The sequence below is a fragment of the Podarcis erhardii genome, assembly GCF_964252035.2.
Source record: "Podarcis erhardii genome assembly, chromosome: 12".
Taxonomy (NCBI): domain Eukaryota; kingdom Metazoa; phylum Chordata; class Lepidosauria; order Squamata; family Lacertidae; genus Podarcis; species Podarcis erhardii.
In genome coordinates, this window is record NC_138513.1 from 21082123 (window position 1) to 21105845 (window position 23723).

General features: G+C 43.8%; 1 protein-coding gene across 1 annotated transcript in view; it reads left to right on the top strand.

Moving 5' to 3' along the window:
- Positions 1-1547: 1547 nt before the first annotated feature.
- Positions 1548-23723, top strand: part of CUBN (cubilin) — a gene marked incomplete at its 5' end in the record, with an annotated part of 145317 nt that continues 123141 nt past the window's right edge. The window contains 7 exon segments of the mRNA XM_081881783.1: positions 1548-1780; positions 12625-12846; positions 12975-13104; positions 15364-15456; positions 19836-19874; positions 20512-20613; positions 22157-22260. Coding sequence (XP_081737909.1) covers positions 1548-1780; positions 12625-12846; positions 12975-13104; positions 15364-15456; positions 19836-19874; positions 20512-20613; positions 22157-22260 — 923 coding nt within the window.

The following is a 23723-nucleotide window of genomic DNA, read 5'->3' on the forward strand; positions in this document are numbered from 1 at the left end:
CTCATCTCTCTTTATTGGCCGAGGGAGCCGGTGTACAGCTTCCGGGTCATGTGGCCAGCATGACTAAGCCGCTTCTGGCGAACCAGAGCAGTGCATGGAAACGCCGTTTACCTTCCCACCAGAGCAGTACCTATTTATCTACTTGCACTTTGACGTGCTTTTGAACTGCTAGGTTGGCAGGAGCAGGGACCGAGCAAGAGAAGCTCACCCCGTTGCGAGGATTCGAACCACAACCTTCTGATTGGCAAGTTCTAGGCTCTGTGGTTTAACGCCACCTGCGTCTCCTTGGATAAGGTACATAACTCAAATTTCAGACTCAAAAGCTGTTCATGGTGGATTTTAGTGGTCAGCGGAGGCTGGTGAAGAAGCCTCTATAATTCTAGATTCACAATTGCCACCAGGAAATTTTAGGACATCTTATGCTATTGACATTTTTTTATATATATTCTGAAACTTGTGTTTCTAGGGAAGGACATATTGGCTTTCATACAAAATCCACCATTAAATCCTGACCCAGGAATGTGAAGAAGATGCTGCAGAGATGTTATCCTTTCACTTTCTCTTAAGCAGATAAGAATAAACCTGCTGGATCAGACCAAAGGCCTATATCTCCTTCAGCATCCTGCTCTCACCCAGCATTTTTCCCACAGGCCATAAAGGTTAGGGATGTAATCGGGACAGAAAGGAAAAACAGAAGGCTGAACTAATTCTCTTGAGGAGAATTGCTGACCCCAAGTGACTCAGCAAGCATAACAGTTTATCAGCAGAAAGTGTATTCTACATATAGCACGACCTGGGCATTTAACTTGCCATGGTGCAATTTGTGTTTTGATTTTTAAAAAATGTATTGCCAGAGATGAATTTATACGAACACTGGAAAACCGTGGATTTACATATCAAGAATTTTCTTTTCTCCAATTTGCATGAGTAATGTCATAATCAAAAGACCTCTTTGCAAGGAAGAGACGACAATGAATTTAAAAAAGATTGGAAGGACTTTATTGAATATATACAGAAGCAATGTTAAGGTTAATACATTAGCAGGATTTTAGAAATACTTGTACAGTAATGACATTATGAATGGACAGTAAGTAATATCAATGATTTTTCAGTTTAAAATGGACATGCGGTATGATGATAAACAATGGAACCAGGGAAAGAGCTAGGGGGAAGCCAACTTTTTACATTTTTCATGTTTGATTATGAAGATGTACTGTTGTTGGGTTTATTTTATTTGTTTATTTTTGGAAAATTAATAAAATATTATTTTTAAAAAGTCCTCTTTGCAAATAAATAAATAAATTGAATCACATAATATATCATTTGGAGTAGCCCTGCAATGACAGCCAAAGAACTAGTGTGTTTCTCTTAAGCCCAGAATAGAGAAAATTTCTTTAATTGCTTGCACATTTTTGTTGGTATTGCTTGGTATTGTCAAGATTTCCTGAGCTCAGAGCCAGTGGATTCAGAGGTGTCCAAAGGCCCTACAGACTTGGCAGAACACAGCTCCCCAGAGCCTACAAAATAGCCAGACTCTGGTTATGACAATGATGGCAGACAACACCCACAGAAGGAGGACGTTCTTTTCAAGCTCGAAACAGTGGGAGAACTGGAAAGCGGACAATGACTTTTCTTTGCAAATGCTGAAAGAAGACCTCCAAGATTATGTGATGGAAGCCCTGAGTCAGTACTTCCTGCCAGGAAAGTTATTACTGCGTTACGCTGTTCTTCTAGACATTGTTCCACCCTATTGCAGAGGATCTACGTGCTTCATAAAAGGGTAAGCCTCTCAGAAAAGAAGTATTGGTGAATATTAGAATACAATATTTTCTTTGTATTTTTTCTTTTTCTTTTTAAAAAAGCTAGCCAACAAACCAGACCATTCTGGAACATATTTTTCCTAACTGCATTCTTCCTGATTTAATAAAAAAGAATTGACTAGCCTGTGGGAACATCCAGCTCGAAACAGTGCTCACAAAGGACAATGCTGAATGGATTTCAAAGAAACGTGGCTATCCCTCATAAGAGCGAAGCCATGCTATGAGTTCCTGGCGAAATCATTTGTTCATGCACTTCATATGGTTTCTTCAAGACAACGATGCATTATGCAGAGTGATGTATCTAGCCCTCATTAAACTGCCACTGCTTCTCAGCTTGTTCAATATCATGAATGTCAACTATGTCCAACTATCTCTAGTTGAATATCGGAAGGATTCCAAATGCCAGCTTCCTCAGTGATGGCAGCTGCAATCTGAGAGGCAAAACAGGAGGTGCCTCATGGAGAAAAATATAAATCACAATTGCATTGTTGAATCACATCAACTGCTGCACAGTCCAGTATCCTGTTTCCAATAGTGCCATTTCAGGTGTGGCATGTTATATCCCCCTGGAAACGCACATGTTTATTCCACGAAAATACACACACACACACACACACACACACACACCCATACACAGTGGTATCTCGGGTTACATATGCTTCAGGTTACAGACTCTGCTAACACAGAAAGGAAAGCAAGGTTGGCAATTGCTGCCAACCAGCAGTAGAAGCTACAGACCCTGGTTTCTTTGTGCCATTGGACTTGAAAGATGAGGCTTTCCAATCGGCTGATCAATACTTGCAGCAAGCACCACTTTGCTCTGGGATAGGCTGCACTACAGTGTTCCCAGGAGTTGCAACCTCGTCCCATCCCCCCATATCTGTTTGTTTTATTTGCAAAGTCAATTGCTGTCTAGGACAGTAATTTAAACTCTTGTGGAATTCCATGTGTCATGCAGTGTGGTCTTTGCTGGAGTTCCTAGCTGACCACAGCCTTCAATACATACACTAAGCATTTCGCACTCCAAGTAGCATTGATGAAACAGTTGGCTAGCTACTCACTGTATAGATTCCACCCCTCCTCATCCCAGTGCAAACATTTACCTTCCTCTCCCCAGCATGCACCTTTTTAAATGTTTTCTATTGTTATATGCTTTTGCTATATGGGCAAGAGATCTAAAGTGCGCTTTCTAAAACTGTGTCTTTCCTCAGCCAGTTCTTCCTGAATGGTTATCAAGGAAATCAAGCCCATTTCTTAGATCCTTGTTCTATAATTAACATTAAATGACAGCCTGCAAGAGACTTCTGTTTACACAGAAAACCTCATTGAATCTAGAAAAGGCATAGCATCATTTAAAAAAAAATGCTGGACTCTCATTGTTAAGTGTAGGCATTTGTGTATGTGTGTGTCCTTTTGAAATAAACATGCTCAACATTAAGTTGAAAGTACTGATTAAAAACAACATCTGGTTGAATTCATTGCTCTGGGTCTTTTTTTGAAATAAAACCATATGTCTTTTACTAATGGTTCTGTCTGAATATCAGTGAGCCCAAACTTCTGAAGTGGCCCTGCTTTCTGTACATACAATAGGAAATGCATTTAGTACATCTGATGAAGAATCTGTGGACATTTAGCCACCGATTTCAGCAGGGCATGGCTGCCATTCAGAAGAAGCATGAATCACACAAGCACAGAAGAGTAGAGTGCACACTGTATTTTTCATTTTAGCAATTGCCCATAAAACTGTTTTTTAGAAAACTGAAAGGGAGGAAATGAAGCAAAGACTACAGGAAATTCCTGGCTCTGAGTACAAGCTGGGCAACTGGGAATATATACCCTCTTTGGATTGATTGCATTGTATGGTCTTCTATTTTTAAAATTCATACTGGCTAATTTTCCTATCCCCCAGATCATCTGCATTCAATAATAATGTTTTGTGCAGATTCTTTCATTAGGCTGTTGTGAGCACTGCCCTTTTAACCCCTGCACGCAATCAATACTGGAAATCTCACAGGAATCTTAATACCTTGCCCTAAATTGATTTTTAAAATGGTATGGTCCCTATATAGAAGGAACTGGCTCAGTGTTACAGACAGCAGAGAATATTCAGGTAAAGTAGCCTCATTTATATGTTCCTAGATTAATTTTAAGGTGTATTTAGGTGTGCTTTCACTGCATTAGTTAGTCTGGGGATATAAGCAGCAAAACACTTGACAGAAATAAACCTGGAATCCCAGATTTCATCAAATACAAATGTGGATATGTGTAATCAATTCCAGGTATATTGTTTGAAAGAGTGTGAACATCTCACTTGCAGGGAAGCATGCAAGAGCCCTTAATTTTCTGCATTTGTAAAATAGAGGTTACATTATGATAGAATGTAAGAATAACACATGGCCTTTCCCCCCGGAATAGACTACTTAAACACAAAAAAGCATGTTCCACCCTCAGTCTGATTATCTTAATATTATCCATTGAAGTTCTCATTAAACTGCTCCCAGGGAGAGCATTGGTCCTAGTCATTCTTGGGCAGCTATTGAGGCCTATGTGCCCTGATACTACAGCTCACCAGCACAGCTGCACTGATGCAGAGCTGGGAAGCCTTTTTTTGCTTCTCATGGGCCAACTCTGACAGGTGAGAAAGACAACCCACCTGAGAGTCACATGACATCATTATGATGTCACAGGGTTGGCAGGCAGGTGTGCTTTCCACTTATTCAAACCTTTACACAAGGATTGCAGAAACGACGGAGGGTGGGAGAGGAAGAAATGGTAGTTTTGAAAGCAAAAGCAACGGAGGAGACTTCTGGAGCTCTGCCTTTTCTTGCAAAATGCTCCAAAACACACCCTAGCAGTGGCGTAGCGTGGGGGGTGCAAGGGGTGCCGGCCGCACCGGGCGCAACATCTGGGGGGGCGCACTCGCCGCCTCCAGAGTCGCCGAAGAGCCTCGGGGCTCAGCTCCTTTGGGAGGAGGGGTCGGGCTGGGCGACCAGGGGGAGCAGCAGGCGCCAGCAAGGAGGTCCGGAGCCGGAGCCGGAGCCTGGCCAGGATCGCGCGCAGGACGGGGCGCTAGAGGGAGGGGAGAGTCGAGCCTGTCCCCCCCGCGAGGACTGCTGCGAAGAGGCGGGAGGGAGAGGAGGCCCCTTGGGAGGAGCGGGCAGGTGCTGGGGCAGCAGTGCTGGGCGGGGGCCGAGGGGTGGGCGCCCCCCTGCGCGGGCATCGCCGCGCCGCCGCCGCGGGCTTGGCTGGGCCGCCGGCTGAGGGGAAGCACCAAACAAGGCCAGGATCCAGGCCCTCCTTATTTGGCGCCCGGTTCCGGCTCCCGGGTGGCCTCCTCCCACCCGCTCTCGCTACCAGTGGAAAGAGAGTCGGAGGCACAGCGGAACCCGCAGCCTTTGCAGGCGCCGCCCGGCCGGGGGAGGGGAGCGCGGAGGAGCCCCGCGGGGCCTGGGCCCGGCCAGCCGAGCCTCCCGAATTGCGCCCCGCAGCCAGGATCTTGTGGCGAGGAAGGAGCCCAGTCTGCGCCCTCCTTCCCCACAGAGCTGCAGAGGGAAATCAAGGTTCTCCTGCTAGTTTCTCTTCTTCTCTTCCCCACACTGCGTTGCAACCGTGCCCCCCCTCTCGGTGCACATAGCACGATTGCAATCTCTCTCCCCCCCCCCCAAGTTAAACTAATGGAGCAAGCCAGCGCCAAAGATTTGTAGAACTGTGAATACCCCAGCCCAGGCAGCAGCAAGAAGCTGGCAGCGGCGGCAGGTTAGGGGTTAGGGGCGCAAATTACTTGCCTTGCCCCGGGTTATGGGGCGCAAATTACTTGCCTTGCCCCGGGTGCTGACAACCCACGCTACGCCACTGCACCCTAGATATCCAGAACACACCTTTCTTCCTTTCCGGACTAGGATGAAGGGAGAAATGAGTGTTTGCAAAACAACCCCTTCTCTCTTCCTGCCTCCAAGCCAAAAAACAACAACCCAGAGATCTGTTACTTTCAATATGCTCTCCCACAGCCAAGTTTAAAAAGGAAGAAATATATTGGATATCTAGACTATGTTTTGGATCTGTGATGGGGCAGGGGGAGGAGAAAGGAGCCTTTTGCCATCAAATGCAATGGAGAAGACTTCTTCTGAACATTCTGCCTTCACTTGCAGAACACTTTCTTCCTTTCTCCTGATGCTCAGGGATGTTTTTTGACTTGCCTTGACTGCCTTCTTTGGCTCTGTTCTCCAAGCACATTCCCAGTCCACATCTTAACACAGGGCAGCACAGGAAGGGAGGTGGAGGGTCATGTGCCGCACAGACAACGGGTGGTATTCAGTGAAGTCCGACTCAGAGTAAGCCCATTGAAAGTATTGAACCTAAGTTAATCATGCCCATTAACTTCAGTGGGTCTGCTCTGTGTAGGATTAGCCTTGAAAAGCATCCAAATAGCTTTCCCCTAATATTCCTAGGAGGTGTGGGTGGCACTGTGGGTTAAACCACAGAGCCTAGGATTTGCCAATCAGAAGGTCGGCGGTTCGAATCCCCGCGACGGGGTGAGCTCCCGTTGCTCAGTCCCTGCTCCTGCCAACCTAGCAGTTTGAAAGCACGTCAAAGTGCAAGTAGATAAATAGGTACCACTCCGGCGGGAAGGTAAACGGTGTTTCCGTGTGCTGCTCTGGTTCGCCAGAAGTGGCTTAGTCATGCTGGCCACATGACCCGGAAGCTGTACGCCGGCTCCCTTGGCCAATAAAGCGAGATGAGTGCCGCAACCCCAGAGTCGGTCACAACTGGAACTTATGGTCAGGGGTCCCTTTACCTTTACCTTTAATATTCCTGGACCCTCATGGTTGCTTGAATGAAAACCTTGGCCCTTTGTGGCATGGCTGCTTGGTCAACCTCTTCCTACCCATTTCACAGCCCAGTATCCAATGGGCCTGTGACAATAGAGTTTCAGCTCAGCTCCCCTAAAGGCTCCTTCAGGGAGTGTTGTTGTGGCAAGAAATTAATTGCTAAAGAAGTAGTGTACAAATGTAAGAATTATGTAAAGTGATTGTCTACCCAGAGCAGTTAACTTTTATGTTTTTCCACAGATTGATGGGAGTTGTAGTCCAAAACATCTGGGGGGCACCCATTGGGGAGGGCTGTTATATACTAACAGTGAGCTCATTCTCTGAGTGCGGAACCTTATGTGGCCAATTGGAACAATAACTGTAGCTATAGATGACTGGCCACTCTGCAGTACCTTTTAAAATCCATGAAGTGGTCCATAATCACAATTCATAGTCTCTTTGGCTATTAAGGATGGATTTATTGGTCCTCCTTTCTTCTGGATACAGGAGAAGTAGCTATGATGTGGAGTCATAAACTCTTCTAATTGTTTTATCATCATTAATATAATAGGTCTCCAAAGATTGCTGAAACAACATCATTATTGACCAGGATGTTCTTGCACCTGCGACTAGCTTTCAGAAGGATGACATCAGATTAGTCAGAAGATTTTTCTGCTCCTGAACATAAGACAAGAGAGTAGGGAAGTGAGGTGCAGGAATGATTGGTTGACAAGCAGGCTCAAGAGAGGATTACTTCACTTTTCCACTTGCAAACAAGGGATGCTTCAGAGCGTAGCATTTAGGACTTGAGCCACTTGAGTCTAGTTTCTCTGCAGGTCACTGGGCATGGATAAAAAGTGGAGAAAAATCACTCCAAACTAGGCAAACATATCCTTTGCCAAGCAGCCGTGAGAAGGCAAAGCAAGACAAGCTGTTCTCTAAATGGGAACACTCTGAAGAGAGCCACTTTTCAGTGTTGCAAATTTTACTGCTGGACAGTTGATAAAATCAATATCAAAAAGTGTTGTGGGCCTAATTGTAGTACATGCTGGATTTCTATTTTTTATGGATCAGGTCCTGTAGAGGTCATGTGCATTGGGTATTAGACGTCAGGAATTCCAAAACAGAGACGTTGGCCGCAGACGTTTAAGGTCCAGTGAAGGAACTGGATAATGTTATACATGTCAAATCAGAAGAAAGTCCAATTGATGTACCTCTGAGTAGAGGACTGCAATGCGGGACATATGTAGACAAATAACCATTTTTTACTGCACTTAATAGCATCTTAAAAAGCAGAGACATCACCTTGGCAACAAAGGTCTGTATAGTTAAAGCTATGGTTTTCCCAGTAGTGCAACTGGACTTCTCTGTGACCCATCCCCTCTGCAGGGAGGTGGGACCGATTCGGATGGTCCGCCCCCGCCACTTAATGGATCCAAATGGTTTCCAGAGAGTGGTAGGGGATGCTTTATCCCATGTTGATGGCCTTTCAGCCGATTCCCTGGTGGCCTGCTGGAATGTGGAGTTAACCAGGGCTTTTGACTGTTTGGCTCCGAAGCGCCCTCTCCGATTGCATGGAGCCTGGAGAGCCCCGTGGTTTTCCACGGATCTGAGGGCAATGCAACAATCGTTGAGACGGCTAGAGCGCCGGTGGCGGATAACTCATTCCGAATCTGACCGGACACAGGTTAGAGCTCAACGTCGAGCCTACCAAGTGGCGATAGCGAAGAAGACTTTCTTCGCCGCCTCTATTGCATCTGCAGAAAACAGCAGCAGGAGACTTTTTCAGGTGGTTCACAATTTAGCGGAACCACCTGCGACATCAGGGCCCAGTACGGGCCACATGATCTCCTGCAATGATTTTGCAAAGTTTTTGCAGATAAAATCGCTCAGATTCGGGAAGAAGTAGACTCCACCGTGGGAGCAGGGCCGGGGCGAGAGAGTGCTAAAGTCCTGTCTAGTCAAGTTGAGTGGGATCAGTTCCAATCTGCTTGGACGAGTGAAACCAACCACCTGTCTCCTGGATCCTTGCCCATCCTGGTTTATAAAAGCTAGCCGGGAAGGACTGGGCGATGGGCTTCGTGGGGTGGTGAATGCTTCCCTCCATGAGAGAGCCTTCCCAGACCCGCTGAAAGAGGCGGTTATTAAACCGCTTCTTAAAAAACCATCTATAGATGCGGCCACGATGGCCAACTATCGCCCAGTCTCAAGTCTTCCATTCTTGGGCAAGGTGATTGAGCGAGTGGTATGTGGTAGTATGCGGATGATACCCAGCTCTACCTCTCTTTTAAATCAGAACCAGTGAAGGCGGTGAAGGTCCTGTGTGAGTGTCTGGAAGCGGTTGGAGGATGGGTGGCGGCTAACAGATTGAGGTTGAATCCTGACAAGACAGAAGTACTGTTTTGGGGGAACAGGAGGCGGGCAGGTGTGGAGGATTCCCTGGTCCTGAATGGGGTAATTGTGCCCCTGAAGGACCAGGTGTGCAGCCTGGGAGTCATTTTGGACTCACAGCTGTCCATGGAGGCACAGGTCAAATCTGTATCCAGGGCAGCTGTTTACCAGCTCCATCTGGTACGTAGGCTGAGACCCTACCTGCCTGCGGACTGTCTCGCCAGAGTGGTGCATGCTCTGGTTATCTCCCGCTTGGACTACTGCAATGCACTCTACGTGGGGCTACCTTTGAAGGTGACCCGGAAACTACAACTAATCCAGAATGCGGCAGCTAGACTGGTGACTGGGAGCGGCCGCCGAGACCATATAACACCGGTCTTGAAAGACCTACATTGGCTCCCAGTACATTTCCGAGCACAATTCAAAGTGTTGGTGCTGACCTTTAAAGCCCTAAATGGCCTCGGTCCAGGATATCTGAAGGAGCGTCTCCTCCCCCATCGTTCTGCCCGGACACTGAAGTCCAGCTCCGAGGGCCTTCTGGCGGTTCCCTCACTGCAAGAGGCCAAGTTACAGGGAACCAGGCAGAGGGCCTTCTCGGTAGTGGCGCCCGCCCTGTGGAACGCCCTCCCATCAGATGTCAAAGTGATAAACATCTACCTGACATTCAGAAGACATCTGAAGGCAGCCCTGTTCAGGGAAGTTTTTAATATGTGACATTTTAGTGTATCTTTCATCTTTGTTGGAAGCCACCCAGAGTGGCTGGGGAAACCCAGCCAGATGGGCAGGGTACAAATAATAAATGATGATGATGATGATGATGATGATGATGATGATGATGATGTACGGAAGTGAGAGCTGGACCATAAAGAAGGCTGATAGCTGAAGAATGGACGCTTTTGAATTATGGTGCTGGAGGAGACTCTTGAGAGTCCCATGGACTGCAAAAAGATCAAATCTATCCATTCTGAAGGAAATCAGCCCTGAGTGCTCACTGGAAGGACAGATCCTGAAGCTGAGACTCCAATACTTTGGCCACCTCATGAAAAGAGAAGACTCCCTGGAAAAGACCCTGATGCTGGGAAAGATTGAGGGCACAAGGAGAAGGGGATGACAGAGGACGAGATGGTTGGATAGTGTTCTCAAAGCTAGTAACATGAGTTTGACCAAACTGTGGGAGGCAGTGGAAGACAGGAGTGCCTGGCGTGCTCTGGTCCATGGGGTCATGAAGAGTCGGACACAACTAAATGACTAAACAACAACATAGCTGCTGGAGATGATTGTGGCTGATTACAGGGCCATAAATCGAGAGTTTATATAAAAATTAAAAGATTAGTTTTTATATTATATAATTTATGCCTTATCTAAATGAACTTTATGGGTAACTGCAAATGTTTAACATTCCTTACAAAATGTTTGATGGAAGAATAAACCTCTCTTAGTTTACATGACTGTCGTAAGACAGTTGTGGAAATACAGAGCGCTACTCAAAATTAATACTATGTTTTAATTTGCAGGCACTATAACCTACATATGTTAGTGACAAATAAATTTCTACATTCTGTTAAAGAACAATTAAGATTTTTATGTCAAGCCATCTGCACGTTTCTGCACTTAAGCAGAATGTTGAGGTGTCAATGCTTTAAATAAACAAACTATTTTGTAAGAAAAGTCATAACCAACTGCAGTTACTTAGTACCATTATAAAAACATTTTAAAAAACCACAGAGTTCTAGTGTTGTGAGAGAAGGTGAAAAGTGTTTCACTTTCTTCATACCAGGCATAATTTTATGTACTTTTATCCTGTCACCTTTTATTCCTATAATTCATCTTAGTTTGTTCCTAAATTAGAACTGAGCCTTCATCTAACAGATTTGGCTAAAGGCTTGACTTGCACTGTGTCTCCATGTATCATTTTTAAAAACTGAAGTATTTGGCAATTAATTACGGTCAAATACTTTCCTTTTCTGCTTTCCACAGTTTCACTGTACTTATCCTAATGTAATATTTTTTCCACCCTGCAAGAGACTCTCAATATCAAATTCAGCTCAATTTCCTGTGTAAGTTTGTTTAAAATCAAAACCCATTAGTTGTTCAATATATCTTGCTGCCCCGATATATGAAACCTCTTAAGTGCTCTTGTGGTTTCTGAGTTTATAAGTCCTGAATCAATAAAGATAGCCTCTTCTGTCTCTGGCAAGGTGTAGCATACCCTCCTGGACGCATTCGTCGACAAACAGTGATTTAGTCACAGAATTCAGAGTCTAATATGCATAGAAATGGCAAACAGGACAGATAATAAGGGCGTGCAGATACACAGATAAAGGATTGGTGGCACCAATTGGTGACCTTTGTTTCACCCTTAAAAGCTGTGGATTTGGCAGACATACCCACTTCTGTGAATGAACAGTGTTTACTAGTTAATAACTGTAGAAAAAGAACAACGGGAAATATCTAAAAGAGATGGAAATGTTCTCAGACAGGATCAAATGCACCATCACAGCATCTTGAAATTATGGGTAGTTGCTATTAATTATCATTGTAAGTGGGATCATTGTGAGTTTAAAGGGGGAGGGCTCAGTGTAGGAGAGGCTGAGCCAACACGAACAAACTGAGTGGGAAGAGTCATCTACTGTGGTGGGGATATCTCCATGCCCAAATCAAAGTGCTGGTTTTGACCCATAAAGTCTTAAATGGCTCAGGACCGTAATACCTCAAGGATCACCTATCCCCATATGAACCTGCCTGCTCCTGAGATCATCTTCTGAGTCCCTTCTTCATGTGCCTCCTCCACGAGAGGTCAGGAGGGTGGCCACATGAGAATGGGCCTTTTCTGCAGTGGCTCCCCATTTGTGGAATGCCCTCCTCAGGGAGGTATACACCTTTAGGCGCCAGGCAAAAATGTTCCTCTCAGGCCTTTGACTGATTGATGCCCTTTTAAAATGTGTTGTGGAAGGTGGGGATCATTGGGTAGCCTTTGTTTTTTTTACAGTGGTACCTCAGGTTACATACACTTCAGGTTACAGACGCTTCAGGTTACAGACTCCACTAATCCAGAAATAGTGCTTCAGGTTAAGAACTATGCTTCAGGATGAGAACAGAAATTGTGCTCCAGCGGCGCGGCAGCAGCAGGAGGCCCCATTAGCAAAAGTGGTGCTTCAGGTTAAGAACAGTTTCAGGTTAAGAACGGACCTCCAGAACGAATTAAGTAGTTAACCCGAGGAACCGAACCACTGTATTTATTATGTATTTTCTGTTTTTTATATTGTGATTTTATATTGTGCACATGGCTGAATCTTCAGCCGTGTTTCCATTATTGCTGGGACTATGGAAAGGGTTCAAGGCGGGTAAAACCAAAATGCAGTTACATGGCACCCTCAGGATGCACACACTAAGATTACCAGTCCAGGGAGAAGTATTGGAAGATAGAGAAGCATTGCCCAGTAAGAAGTACCTGCTGACATGTCCCAGGAACTGCTCTTTCAAACCTACTCACCAAGCATATTGTCACTCCTGGCATATGAAATCTCCCTTTTCTCTCTTAACTAAGTTATGGATGGGTCAGAAGGGGGAAAGAGCTGAATAAGCATCTCTGTGAATATGCAAAGAGTCCTGTCAGGGCAAAGTACACCTGACACTGGGTTAATCCTTGAAGATAGTGCAGATTTCACTTTAACCCACTGCACAGTCCAGGAAGACTTGCGGGGAGGAATGTTGAGTCCAGGCTCTCTTCGGAGGGCTTTGGTGACATTCCTGATTATTTCTGGATTCAACTATGGATCTGAATCTACTGAGAAAAAGAGAGCAAAAAGGGGCATCAATCAGGATCAGTAAGTATCATTCTTGGGGTGTTAACCTGCAACCTGGCTTGCTCAGACAGAGCATAGATCAAGCAGCTTCATTATATCTCTGGCAAATTTAACACCACGTGAAATCTTCTTCCTTTTCAATGCACCAGGCCTCGCTTGTCCTCTGAAAGGGGCAATTTAGTGTTCCATACTGGCTCTGCCAAAAATATTGAATTCAGAACCGGATCGCAGGGCAGAATAAAAGTTAACGAAGAAGACCTTGTGGAGACTTTGATCCAGGTAATCTTTTGTGTGGTTTTATTTGGTTCATTGGTGTCCTTCAAATGGCTTTGGGATGCAAAGAGTTATAGTCAATCAGTATGGAGTTACACAGAGCCATCAGGGCGCATAGAGTTTCACAAGATAGGTCCCTGTCCCGAGGAGCTCACAGGCAATAATCTGGCACAGAGGAAGGGGAGGGGAGGTCAGCCAAAATGATTTGAGTATACAGTGGTGCCTAGCGCCACCATAATTTCAGGCATCAACTGTATTTGTTTATTTCATTAACTTAATTTATGAATCACTTCCCATAAAACATCCCAAATGAATAGCAATCAAAGCATCAACAATAAAATGATATATTACAATAATTTCAGAGCTAATACTGATAGACACTGGGATAAAAGTCTGCACCACAGATTGCATCCACTTAAATGGCTTGTTGAAAAAGGAAGGTATTGGATAGTCACCAAAATGACAACAGAGGTGGTACCTGTCAGATACGGAATGGGAGGGAATTCCAAAGTGCCTGATTCCTATTTCATATGGAACAGAGCTCCCAATAAGATGTTATCAGAGTTGGAAGGGATCCTGAAGATCATCTAGGCCAACCCCCTGCAATGCAGGGATATGCAGCTATCCCATACAGGGATCAAACCTTCAACCCTGGCATTATCAGCACCACAATCTAACCCACTGAGCTATCAGCACAGTGATTAAGTAGTTAAGGGGTGAGGCTGTATAGTTCCAAGCTGTATAGTACTTTATACTTTGAATTTGGTTTCGGTAGCTAATTGGCAGATAGTGCAATTTTCTTTCACTGTTGTATTGACAATGTTGATGGAACACTTCCGTCTGTTGTGAGTTAGACCACTTCAATCAATCCAGCTCTGGACTCGACTATCCCACACGGTGCATGCCTTTCTGCAAAAGTAATTGGGCCATGTGGAAAACACAGTTGTGATATGAGGTCTTTTCGTTGCTATGGGGACAGTCCAGGCCACGAGTGCTTCTGGAGTTCTTTAGCTCATGTCAGCCTCTCTTCATGGTATCCTTGGTTTCCCCCTTTTCATAAAACCAGGAAAAATCAAGTGCTATAGTCACGTGGCTTCTTCCAAACTAAGTGGGTTCAGAGCTCTTCAAAACATTCAAGCCCACAAATCCAGCATCTACTCCTGCTTCGATCTTATTCTGATCTTCTCCCATTTGTCTAAAGAATTTTATTTATTTATTTATTTTACTTCACTTAATAGCTGCTGGAGATGATTGTGGCTGATTACAGGGCCATAAATCGAGAGTTTATATAAAAATTAAAAGATAAGCTTTTATAGTATATAATTTATGCCTTATCTAAATGAACTTTATAATAACAACATCATATAATAGAAGTGACGTCAGGGTTAGCATGTGGCAACAACAGCTGAAATATACTGTGGCCTTGTAAGACCTTTTGATCCCAGGGTGGGCTTTTGTATGTGTACAATTGATGTGCAAAGCTAGAATTGGTGTCATCGCCCTTTCACCCCCTATTTTGTGAGAACCCCTCGACCTCATTGTTGCTCTTATTCCCTTACTTGCCCCCACTTGCTTGCAACCAAGCAGAAAGTAATGTATGTATTTACTTTTTATATGCCAAAATTTATACACTGCTTCTATGGGGTGTATAGGGTGTTAGGGGAGGGGTACTACTTCTGGTGGGGCACACATCATGCTCCTTCTGCGGTAGTTTGTCTACCTTTGGTCCCTACCCGGCACTCAGCTCTCACCTGTGGCTCCTAGAAGCACGTGACAGTGGCCACACCCTGGGAAGTGGTTTCGACTTGCCAGCTGAACCAGGTGAGGGTAGCCAAAGGGTATCAAACCCTCAGGGAGTTAGGGACGTCCCCTGCGTGTGAAGATGCAGGTTGGGTGGGTTGGGCAGGCGAGACCAATAGTGGGTCCAACAGTCAAGAAGGCGGTTTCAGCATGTTCTGTAGAGGGAAGTGAGGGGCAGATGGGGCTTGTCATCCTGGGGCAGTAGCCCATCTAGGAGAAGGAAAACTCTGGTCTTAAACCTCCACAGCCTTGCAGGATATCTTCGGGAGAAGAAAAGGCTAAGGAGTAAACCCTACACAAATCTGGAGTGGAGTTCCTAAGGCAGTTGGATGGTGCTTTGTAGGCCTCCCTCCATCATCCAACAGTGTTCTGTATCTATCTCCCTTTTGGATTTCTCACAACATCTCTGAAAACTGAGTACATTCCCTGCACTTTAAAGCACTGTCAATTTCTTTTAAAATTTAGATCAGAAAGAATAAAGATGAGATTCTGGAACTGAAAAGAATCGCTGGTATCCCTCAAAATATTTCCAGTCAGATCACACAGCTTCATTCTAAGGTAAGTCTTATTTTCTATAAAGTTATACACAAAGATATTTTCAGCTCTTCACCATGTGAAGAAAAAAAGTCAGCCTTTTGCCATAAGAGTGATGTAGTAGTTGGAATGTCAGGAAATGACCTTTCCAAATTTCCACTCAGCCATGAAGTTCATTGCACAACCTTGGGCTCATTCCTATTTTTCAGCCCAACTTACCTTACAGGATTACTGTGAGGATGAAATGGGGCAGTGAGGAAGCCATCTATACTGTCTCAAAATTCTTGGAGGAAATAGTGGGATATAACTGTAATAAAGTTTCATATCCTAGTTGAGAATTCTGCACTTTAAACCACATAGACAGTGCTCACAATACCTATTTTCAAAAATCATTGTATCTGTTTGTTCTATAAAAAGACATATACTGATTTCACTGGGTACTGGGCCAAATCCTATTTCTATGGATTTTTTTTTCTCCAGCTCCATGCTTTTTACCAACCTACTGCCACAATCACTCGTGCAAGCCTAGTTTGGAGTGTTGTTTTCGTTAAAAACAGCACATAATGTGTGCAAGAACTGCTAGCAAAGAGTTATCAGAGCTGGTTGAATTTGAAAATAAAACCCCTGTTTCTTATATCATTATTAATCATACACCCAGCACTGAAATTTGCTTGCTTTCCAGGCAAATCACAAGTTTTAGCTAGACAGATGGAAGTTGACAGTGCAGATCCAAATGTAAAATCCCATGACATGCTTTGTTCAGGTGGTGCATAATTCTGCACTAAAGCTATTGTAAATCCTGCTGATTTTAATGGGAGAAAGTTACTCAACTTTTTCCTGTTGAAATTAAGGACCACTGCAGCTGTTCAATTTCTACTGTCTTGTGCCTTTAAAAAAAAAATACACATGGGGAGGTGGTTCCTGCAATGCAGCAGGATAAATTCATCTCCTTCAGAGGGGACTGTGCAAACAGTAAATCCTGGAACTAGGTGTCTGACTGGTGCAACAAGATTATTAAAGTGGCAGCCCTAGTAGGGGAAAGAGAGGCACAGGCAGGAAAATCTCTTTGGTCAGCTCTGTTCATGAAGTGTCAAAGGCAAAGCATAACGATTAAGATAATGACGGAATAAGTGAGGAAAGAATCATCTTCACTATTGTGCTGAGTCATCGCTGTAAACTGATGCTTTCTTGTCCATTCAGGACTGGTGCTAGACGTCAGGCGATCATCAGCAGAGTGCTGCTGATGCCTCTGTGCGGCTGACCCCCTCCCCAAATGCACCACCAATACCTCTGTGGCAGTTGCGCTCCAGTTCCCCTCTTCCCTTGCTGCTCCTTCTCCTTCTCCTCTGACCCCCCTCTTCATTTTTTCTTAAAAAAGAAGAAGTGTAAGGTAGTTTTCAGCTAAGTTTTACTTAGAAGAGACCCTCTGAAATTAATGAACATGAGCCTAAGTTATCTTCATTAATTTAAACGAGTCTACTCTAAGACTTAGTTGACCACCACCCATATTCTTCGCTGTTGTGATGGCAGCAGAACCGATGGTTTCGCCACCACTTCTGGGTCCAGAACAGGCACCTGTCTGAGCTGGGCATTTGGAACAGGGTGGTGGGAGAAGTATTAGTACCACCACTGTGATTTGCTGCCGTGGCTAGAAAGATTGTGTTAAAACTTAGGTATATAGAATCAGCTTAATTTTTATTTATTTTTTTCAACTATGCTTTTTTGTATGTAGTATGCCCTGGCAAACTACATTTTCTGTGCTACCTCACCGCAAATGTCGGGCTCCAAGAAGGATACCTTTCTCAGAGTCCAAGCAAGGCAGACAGGAAAGTGGAGGTTGGAAACCAGCCAGTCACCATGGATGTAAGCAAGTTTGGCTCTCAAGCAAAGTAGGCTGTGGTGTCTGCACACATACATTCAGTGGGTTGGCCTGTGCGCGCCATGTGGTCTGTCCTGCACCCAGTGGCAGAGCTTCATGTTCCAACACCGGGGTGGGGGGCAGAGAGTAGGCGGGGGCGTGGCTGGCGCACATCCTGGGGAGCATGGTGTGTGTCCTGGGGGCGTGGCGCACTGCCTGCAGGGGCGTGGCACGCGTCCTGGGAGTGTGGTGTGGCGTGATGCCTGCAGGGTAGTGGCGTGCATCCTGGGGGTGTGGCGTGGTGCCTGCAGGGGTGTGGTGTGCGCCCTGGGGACATGGCACACTGCCCACAGGGGCGTGGTGCCCAGCGCAGGCGGGGAGCAGCCACGATGGCACCCTACCGGGATTGCGCTGCCGGGGGCGGTGCGTTCCCTCTGCTCCCCTCTTCCTCTGCCAGTGCCTGCACCCCGCAAGTGAGCCTGTTGTGGTTGGAGTACATTGCCCCACTGTTGAAATAGGATTCAGCTTCCAGTCTGTTCAACTTCTGTACATAGACCAGAGGGATTGGCCCCCATCTTGCTATTTTTGGATTAATCATTAGCTTCATTTGCAGCATTGATATTGATCTGTAGTTATCTAAGTATATTTCATTTTGTTTTCTATTTTAAGCAAATTTTAAAATTACTTTGGCAGCTTCGGGATCTTTAGTTAACTTAACTTGTATTGGTTTTTGGAAAATGCTATGTATACCTTCATAAATATGAAAACATAAAATGTGTACTTTAATGCTTAACCCACAATCCTGGGGTCTGGAGTTTTTGCTTCAAGTTTAGAAGATCACACAAGCACAGTTCTGTATCATGTTTTTCTTTTTTAAAAATGCTCTGTATTCAATATACAAAACTGTATCTCTATATAGATAGCGGGAGCAGAAACATAAAATTCTGAATTAGAGCATTTCAATCTCTTTAGGCTTGTTTTTGAAAACATTCAATGGTCAATTCATTCTTGATGTAAGTGGCTTTGGCTGTTGTAGGCCTTCAGAAAACATTTCATAGACTAAGAACTTATTCAGAAGCAAATATAAGAGTTTGTTGGTCTTTTTTTTTTTTACAGAGTTTTACATAACTTCATGAAATAGACTCAAAAAATGACTAGAGACAAATAAGTTTCTTTCACTAATCACTGATTTAGGTTACATGACAAAGAACCATAGAGTGTAACCGTCTTGGGAATCAAGGAATGGGTGTTCATGATTGCTACTGACTAACAAAAATGAAACCATGTTTTGTAAACTGAAGGAGAATGTTCTTTAAGCTTTAATGTCAGCTACTTCGTATCACATTGCTGGAAGTATGTTTGGAAGTTTGGAAGTATTTTCTTTTTAATTTGACAATAATTTCTATTTAGTTTGATAATTTCCTGCTTCTTATATTCTTATTTATTCAATTTATATACTGCCCTTTATGGAAAGGTCTCAGGGTGGTATACAACATTAGAAACACAAAACATCAAAAAAGGAATGGCAAGACAAACTGTTAGACTATATTGAATTGGCTAGATTAACAGAGGCAAGAGTTTCAAAAAGCATGGGGAAAATGCAGAGAATACTTCACAAAACTGTGCCCTAAAATACATACCTGGACTTGTTTCGATTAATGTCTGCAGGAGACTTTGTGGATATTTAAGTTATAATTAGAAAAACCTTAATAATTATTCATAAGGGAAACAGTTTATAAGAATTAAATAAGGAGGCCAGATACAGAATAAAGGAAGTCTTTTATTTGGTTGTTTGTACTGTTGTATGTTATGCTTATTGTATGTTATTTTCACGTTTAATGAGGGTGGATTTCTGTATTGGGGGGTGGGGGGTTTATGTTATGTTGTAAATAAAATTTCCAATCAAAATTTATAAAAAAAGAAAGAAACACAGAACTTCAACAAGAAAAACCTTATAAAAGCATAGTAAAAAGCATACAGACAGACAGCCTAATAGTAAAACAATCATAATAATAGCAGCCCCCCCACAACACACTTTCACAGGCCATAGATTATTAAATAGACATATAGGCCTGGGTAAAGAGGAATGTTTTTGCCTGGCGTTTTCCTGAGTGCTTGGAAGGTGATGATTCTTCATCAGAGCTTGGAGAAGAGGGGTGTGGGTGGGTGTGAAAAACTTTTTGGAAGAGAAAGATCTGTGAGCCCAGTCCTGGCATCTTAAGGGTACAAGATCTCTCTGGGGTTCTGATGTGGGACAATGGGTCTGCTGTCTTGTAGGAGTATGGGCTGTTTTGCAAATAAAGCAGATGCTATGAAGGTGCCATGAATCTCATCCAATGAAACCAGATCTGGACAGCCCTGCCCAGGGACCTTCTTCACGGCTTGTGGTGGTGCAGAGAACACAACAGGACTGAAAATATATTCTCTTTGAAATTCCACCCTTTCTTCTTAGCCTGCCCATTATGCTTGATTATAATGCCTAGCTATTATTCCAGGGATGTCTAGCTGTTATTCCCAAATGTTTGTCTTTATATTTCTGTTGTAGATTGTGAATATCGAAGGCAGACTTCAAAGCCTTGAGCAGGTGAGTACTTTTATGGAAGAAAACAAAGTGTTCTGTAGTCAGAAATCTTAGTAGTGGGGCAAGAAGGATAAATTGTGCTCAATCCTGGGCTACGCATGAATGTATCTTAAAAAAAAAAAACCCAAAAGGTGAAGTGGTGTTGATGGAATGAAGATATCAGGGCTGGGTGCAAACCCTAATCCGATGCAGGGCACAATCCAGGATAGTTGTGTGGACCTCCTTCTCCCCTCTGCTTGCTACCCTCCTGCCTCCCTTTTGAAAGTCCTGGATCACTCCGAGTAAATCTGATCTGATACCAGGTGTTCCAGGGCTGGCTCAACCCTGTGACTGAATCCTTGGTTGACCCAAATCAGCCCAATTCATGTAGGCATCCAGGGTTCAGCTGGGGTCAGCAGACAGCCCTCGTAAATAAACTTTAATGCTTATTTCTGAGAAATACTGTAGGTTTTCTATTGACAAAGCAAAAGGAGAGCTTTTGTTATGCACCCATTAAGTTTATTCTCCGAATTGGCTGTTTGCGAGCACCTAAACAGAGCCAAGTCCTCTACACACTATGAAGGTTATTTAAGAAAGACTGTGCCAATGAAGTCATAAACACTAACTGACTGGGTTTATTTTTGCCCTTGTTTTGTGCCAGACCATCCTGAGAAAAGCCTGTAGCAGCAATCCCTGCCAGAATTCTGGAACCTGCATTGATTTGCTAGATGCCTTCTTCTGTCTTTGCCCCAACAACTGGCGGGTAAGGTAGTCGCTCAACAACTTCCTATTGATGCAATATGTAAAGTTCAATCACTGCTACTGCCATCATCTGCAAAGGACCCAATCAATGCATTGCTTACAGAAGCATTTAGGGATATAAACATGGTGTTATCGATTAGGGGAAGGGCTGTAGTTCAGTGATAGGGCATCTGCAGAAGGCCACACATTCAATCCCTAGCATCGCCAGGTAAGGGCTGTGAATGTTCTCCATCTGAACCCCTGGAAAACCAGTGTCAGTGAGTGTACGGTGGTGCCTCGGGTTACAGACGCTTCAGGTTACAGACCCCGCTAACCCAGAAATAGTACCTCGGGTTAAGAACTTTGTTTCAGGATGAGAACAGAAATTGTGCAGCGGCGGTGTGGCGGTAGCAGGAGGCCCCATTAGCTAAAGTGGTACCTCAGGTTAAGAACAGTTTCAGGTTAAGAACGGACCTCCAGAACAAATTAAGTTCTTAACCCGAGGTACCACTGTACTGAGTTAGCTGAGCCAATGTTTTAGCTAAGCAACTTAGTACACAAGAAGAAGAGCCTTGCTGGATGAATAAGCCATTTACAAAGTAAAAATAAATAAAAACAAACCACTTACACAAAAGCAAAATATAAACACCCATCATTAAAATTTGCAATAACACAATCCTACTGAAGCATTAATGTGTGATTCAGTCCAATAGTTTTTAATATTTACTGTATTTTTTATTTCTTTTTGCAGATTTTTTAATTAAAGTTTTACAATACAGTACAACGAAATAATATCTAGAAAAAATGAAGTCAGAAATATCAGAAAAAGAAAGGAAAGGACAAGAACAACAAAAGTAAAGAGAGGAAAGCAAAGAAAGCAAAGGCAGGACAAATCCGTTAGAAATAATAATACACAAACACACACACACACACAAACACACACACAAACACACACACAGAGAGAGAGAGAGAGAGAGAGAGAGAGAGAGAGAGAGACCCTTTTCATTTTTTCTGTGCTGTGTTGCTGTCAGATGAGGAATGCACCATAGGTGGAAATGGTTTTCATTTAAACATTGATCATCTTATTCATGGGTTTCGCAAGTTCCAAAATTAAAATTTTATTCATGCAGAGGAAGGGGGGAGGCAAGTATGGATGCTTAACTGAACCTCTTGTATTAGTAGGATGTATTGTGTTTATGGCAGCACACAAATGGATCTCTAAAGATTAACCCCTTGAGCAGAGCATGTGCTCCTTTGCATATTTGGCATCAGGAGCTGGAGGGCTAATGGTGCATGATTTCACTCCCCAAGGAGAAGCTCCATGCTTCTACTATAATGGCCCCATGCTTTAAATTAAATAAAAGCATGCTATATTTCCATGGACAAGCAGGGGAGATCTGAACAACTGAGTTTTGTTTTAGTGTTTGTGAAGGGCAGTATTGCCGCAAGCCAACCAGATGCTGCGTTACAATCTTTTGAAATTCTATATCATCACATCGGCTCTGCGGACCCCATTGTGTGTCTGTTTTACTCAGGAAATAAGCTCAATTTCGCTCTGTTTTCAGGGGCCATTCTGCTCTGTCGACGTTAATGAATGTCAGATTTATGCTGGGACACCTCTAGGCTGCCAGAATGGGGCAACATGTGTAAATACCCCAGGTAGTTACAGGTAAGTAACTCCTGCTAATGTCCTTAGGAGGATGTCTGTTATAGTTTTGCTGAGTGCTACGAACATGCAAGATACAACAATAAAGACTGCCTCTAGATCGCCACAATTTGCAGGAGGAATTCAAGTGGATACTGGAAATTTAGGCTTGTGCAACAAAAGCAGATTAAACAATGGTCTGCCGCAATAAATCCACTTCTAAAACAACAAAAGCAGACTTTTGTGGTTAAGAAAATGAGCAAGAAACGCACAGAAAAAGTGTGGAAAGGACCCATGATTAATGGGAAGACATATCAACAGCCTGCTGCTGCTGCCCACCTTTAGCAGCAGCTTTTGTAGCTGGAGTCAGTCCCGTCCTTGAGTGGTTTAAAAAAGTATCACAAAGAAGAGGCCACTCAGGGAATTCATAACAACTCTTTTCAATATAAAACAGTTTATGGAGGGAACAAACGATGCTGCAGGTTGTTGCTTGCGATGAAGAACTAAACCTAAACTACACACTGCCTGAGAGCTGATTCAGCAGTTCCCAGTATGGTAAGCCAAGAGAGCAAATATACTACAGGTTTTTTCCTGGCTGGAATATATGTATTTGAACTCTGATTATACATATTGCTTGCCTGGAGAAGGATAGGGAGGGTGTGGGTGTGTGTATATATATGTGTGTGTGTGCAAAACTAGCCTACTGTTCACATTTTAAGTTCATTGCTCCACCCCCTTTTACCTCTGGCCCTTCCCATGCTGACATTTCATGCAGCCCTCCTAGCTTAGGCTTGTTTTAAGGTCCTGCTCCTTAAAAAATGGCTAGCTGGTAAAAACACCCATAATTTCCTGACAAAGCTTTCTCAATGGTACCGCAGGCCAGAGTTCTCTGCAAAGCATTTTGGTTTTGGAATAACAACACACACAAAATCCCTTCCTCTGCAAATATTTGCTTGGCATTCCTTGTGCTTTGGAAAGCTTGCAAGCTTTTACACAAATTAGTTCAGGGCAACTCTTGATTTTGATTTGATTATTCTTTAGTCCACTTCTTTGTCTGTGCACACATAAGATTAAAAACAAGAACCTTCCTGAAGTGTCACCCATCTCACTCTGTGAGTTCTCTCTTGCTTGCCAATCAGACCCTCTGAGAATTGCCTCCTGTTCCACCGTGTGTGAGAGACGGAGAAGGTGGGTGGGTAGAGAAGGAAAGCACTTCACATAGCACATAGATAAATCCTGGAATTTGGTTCCACAGCGAGAAATGATGGCTACCAACTTGAATGACTTCCAAGTGTCCCAGAAAAACTGGAACATCCCATTTCCTCCTGCAACAGCACTTAACCATCCAGAGATCCTTTACTTTTACCTTTTACCTAGTATGTCAGCTTCATTTGTTCACCTGGAGTACAGCCTGTTTCATCAGATTCAACACATGAAATGCCCTATTTGAAAATAAATGAGATCATCATCATCATCATCATCATAAT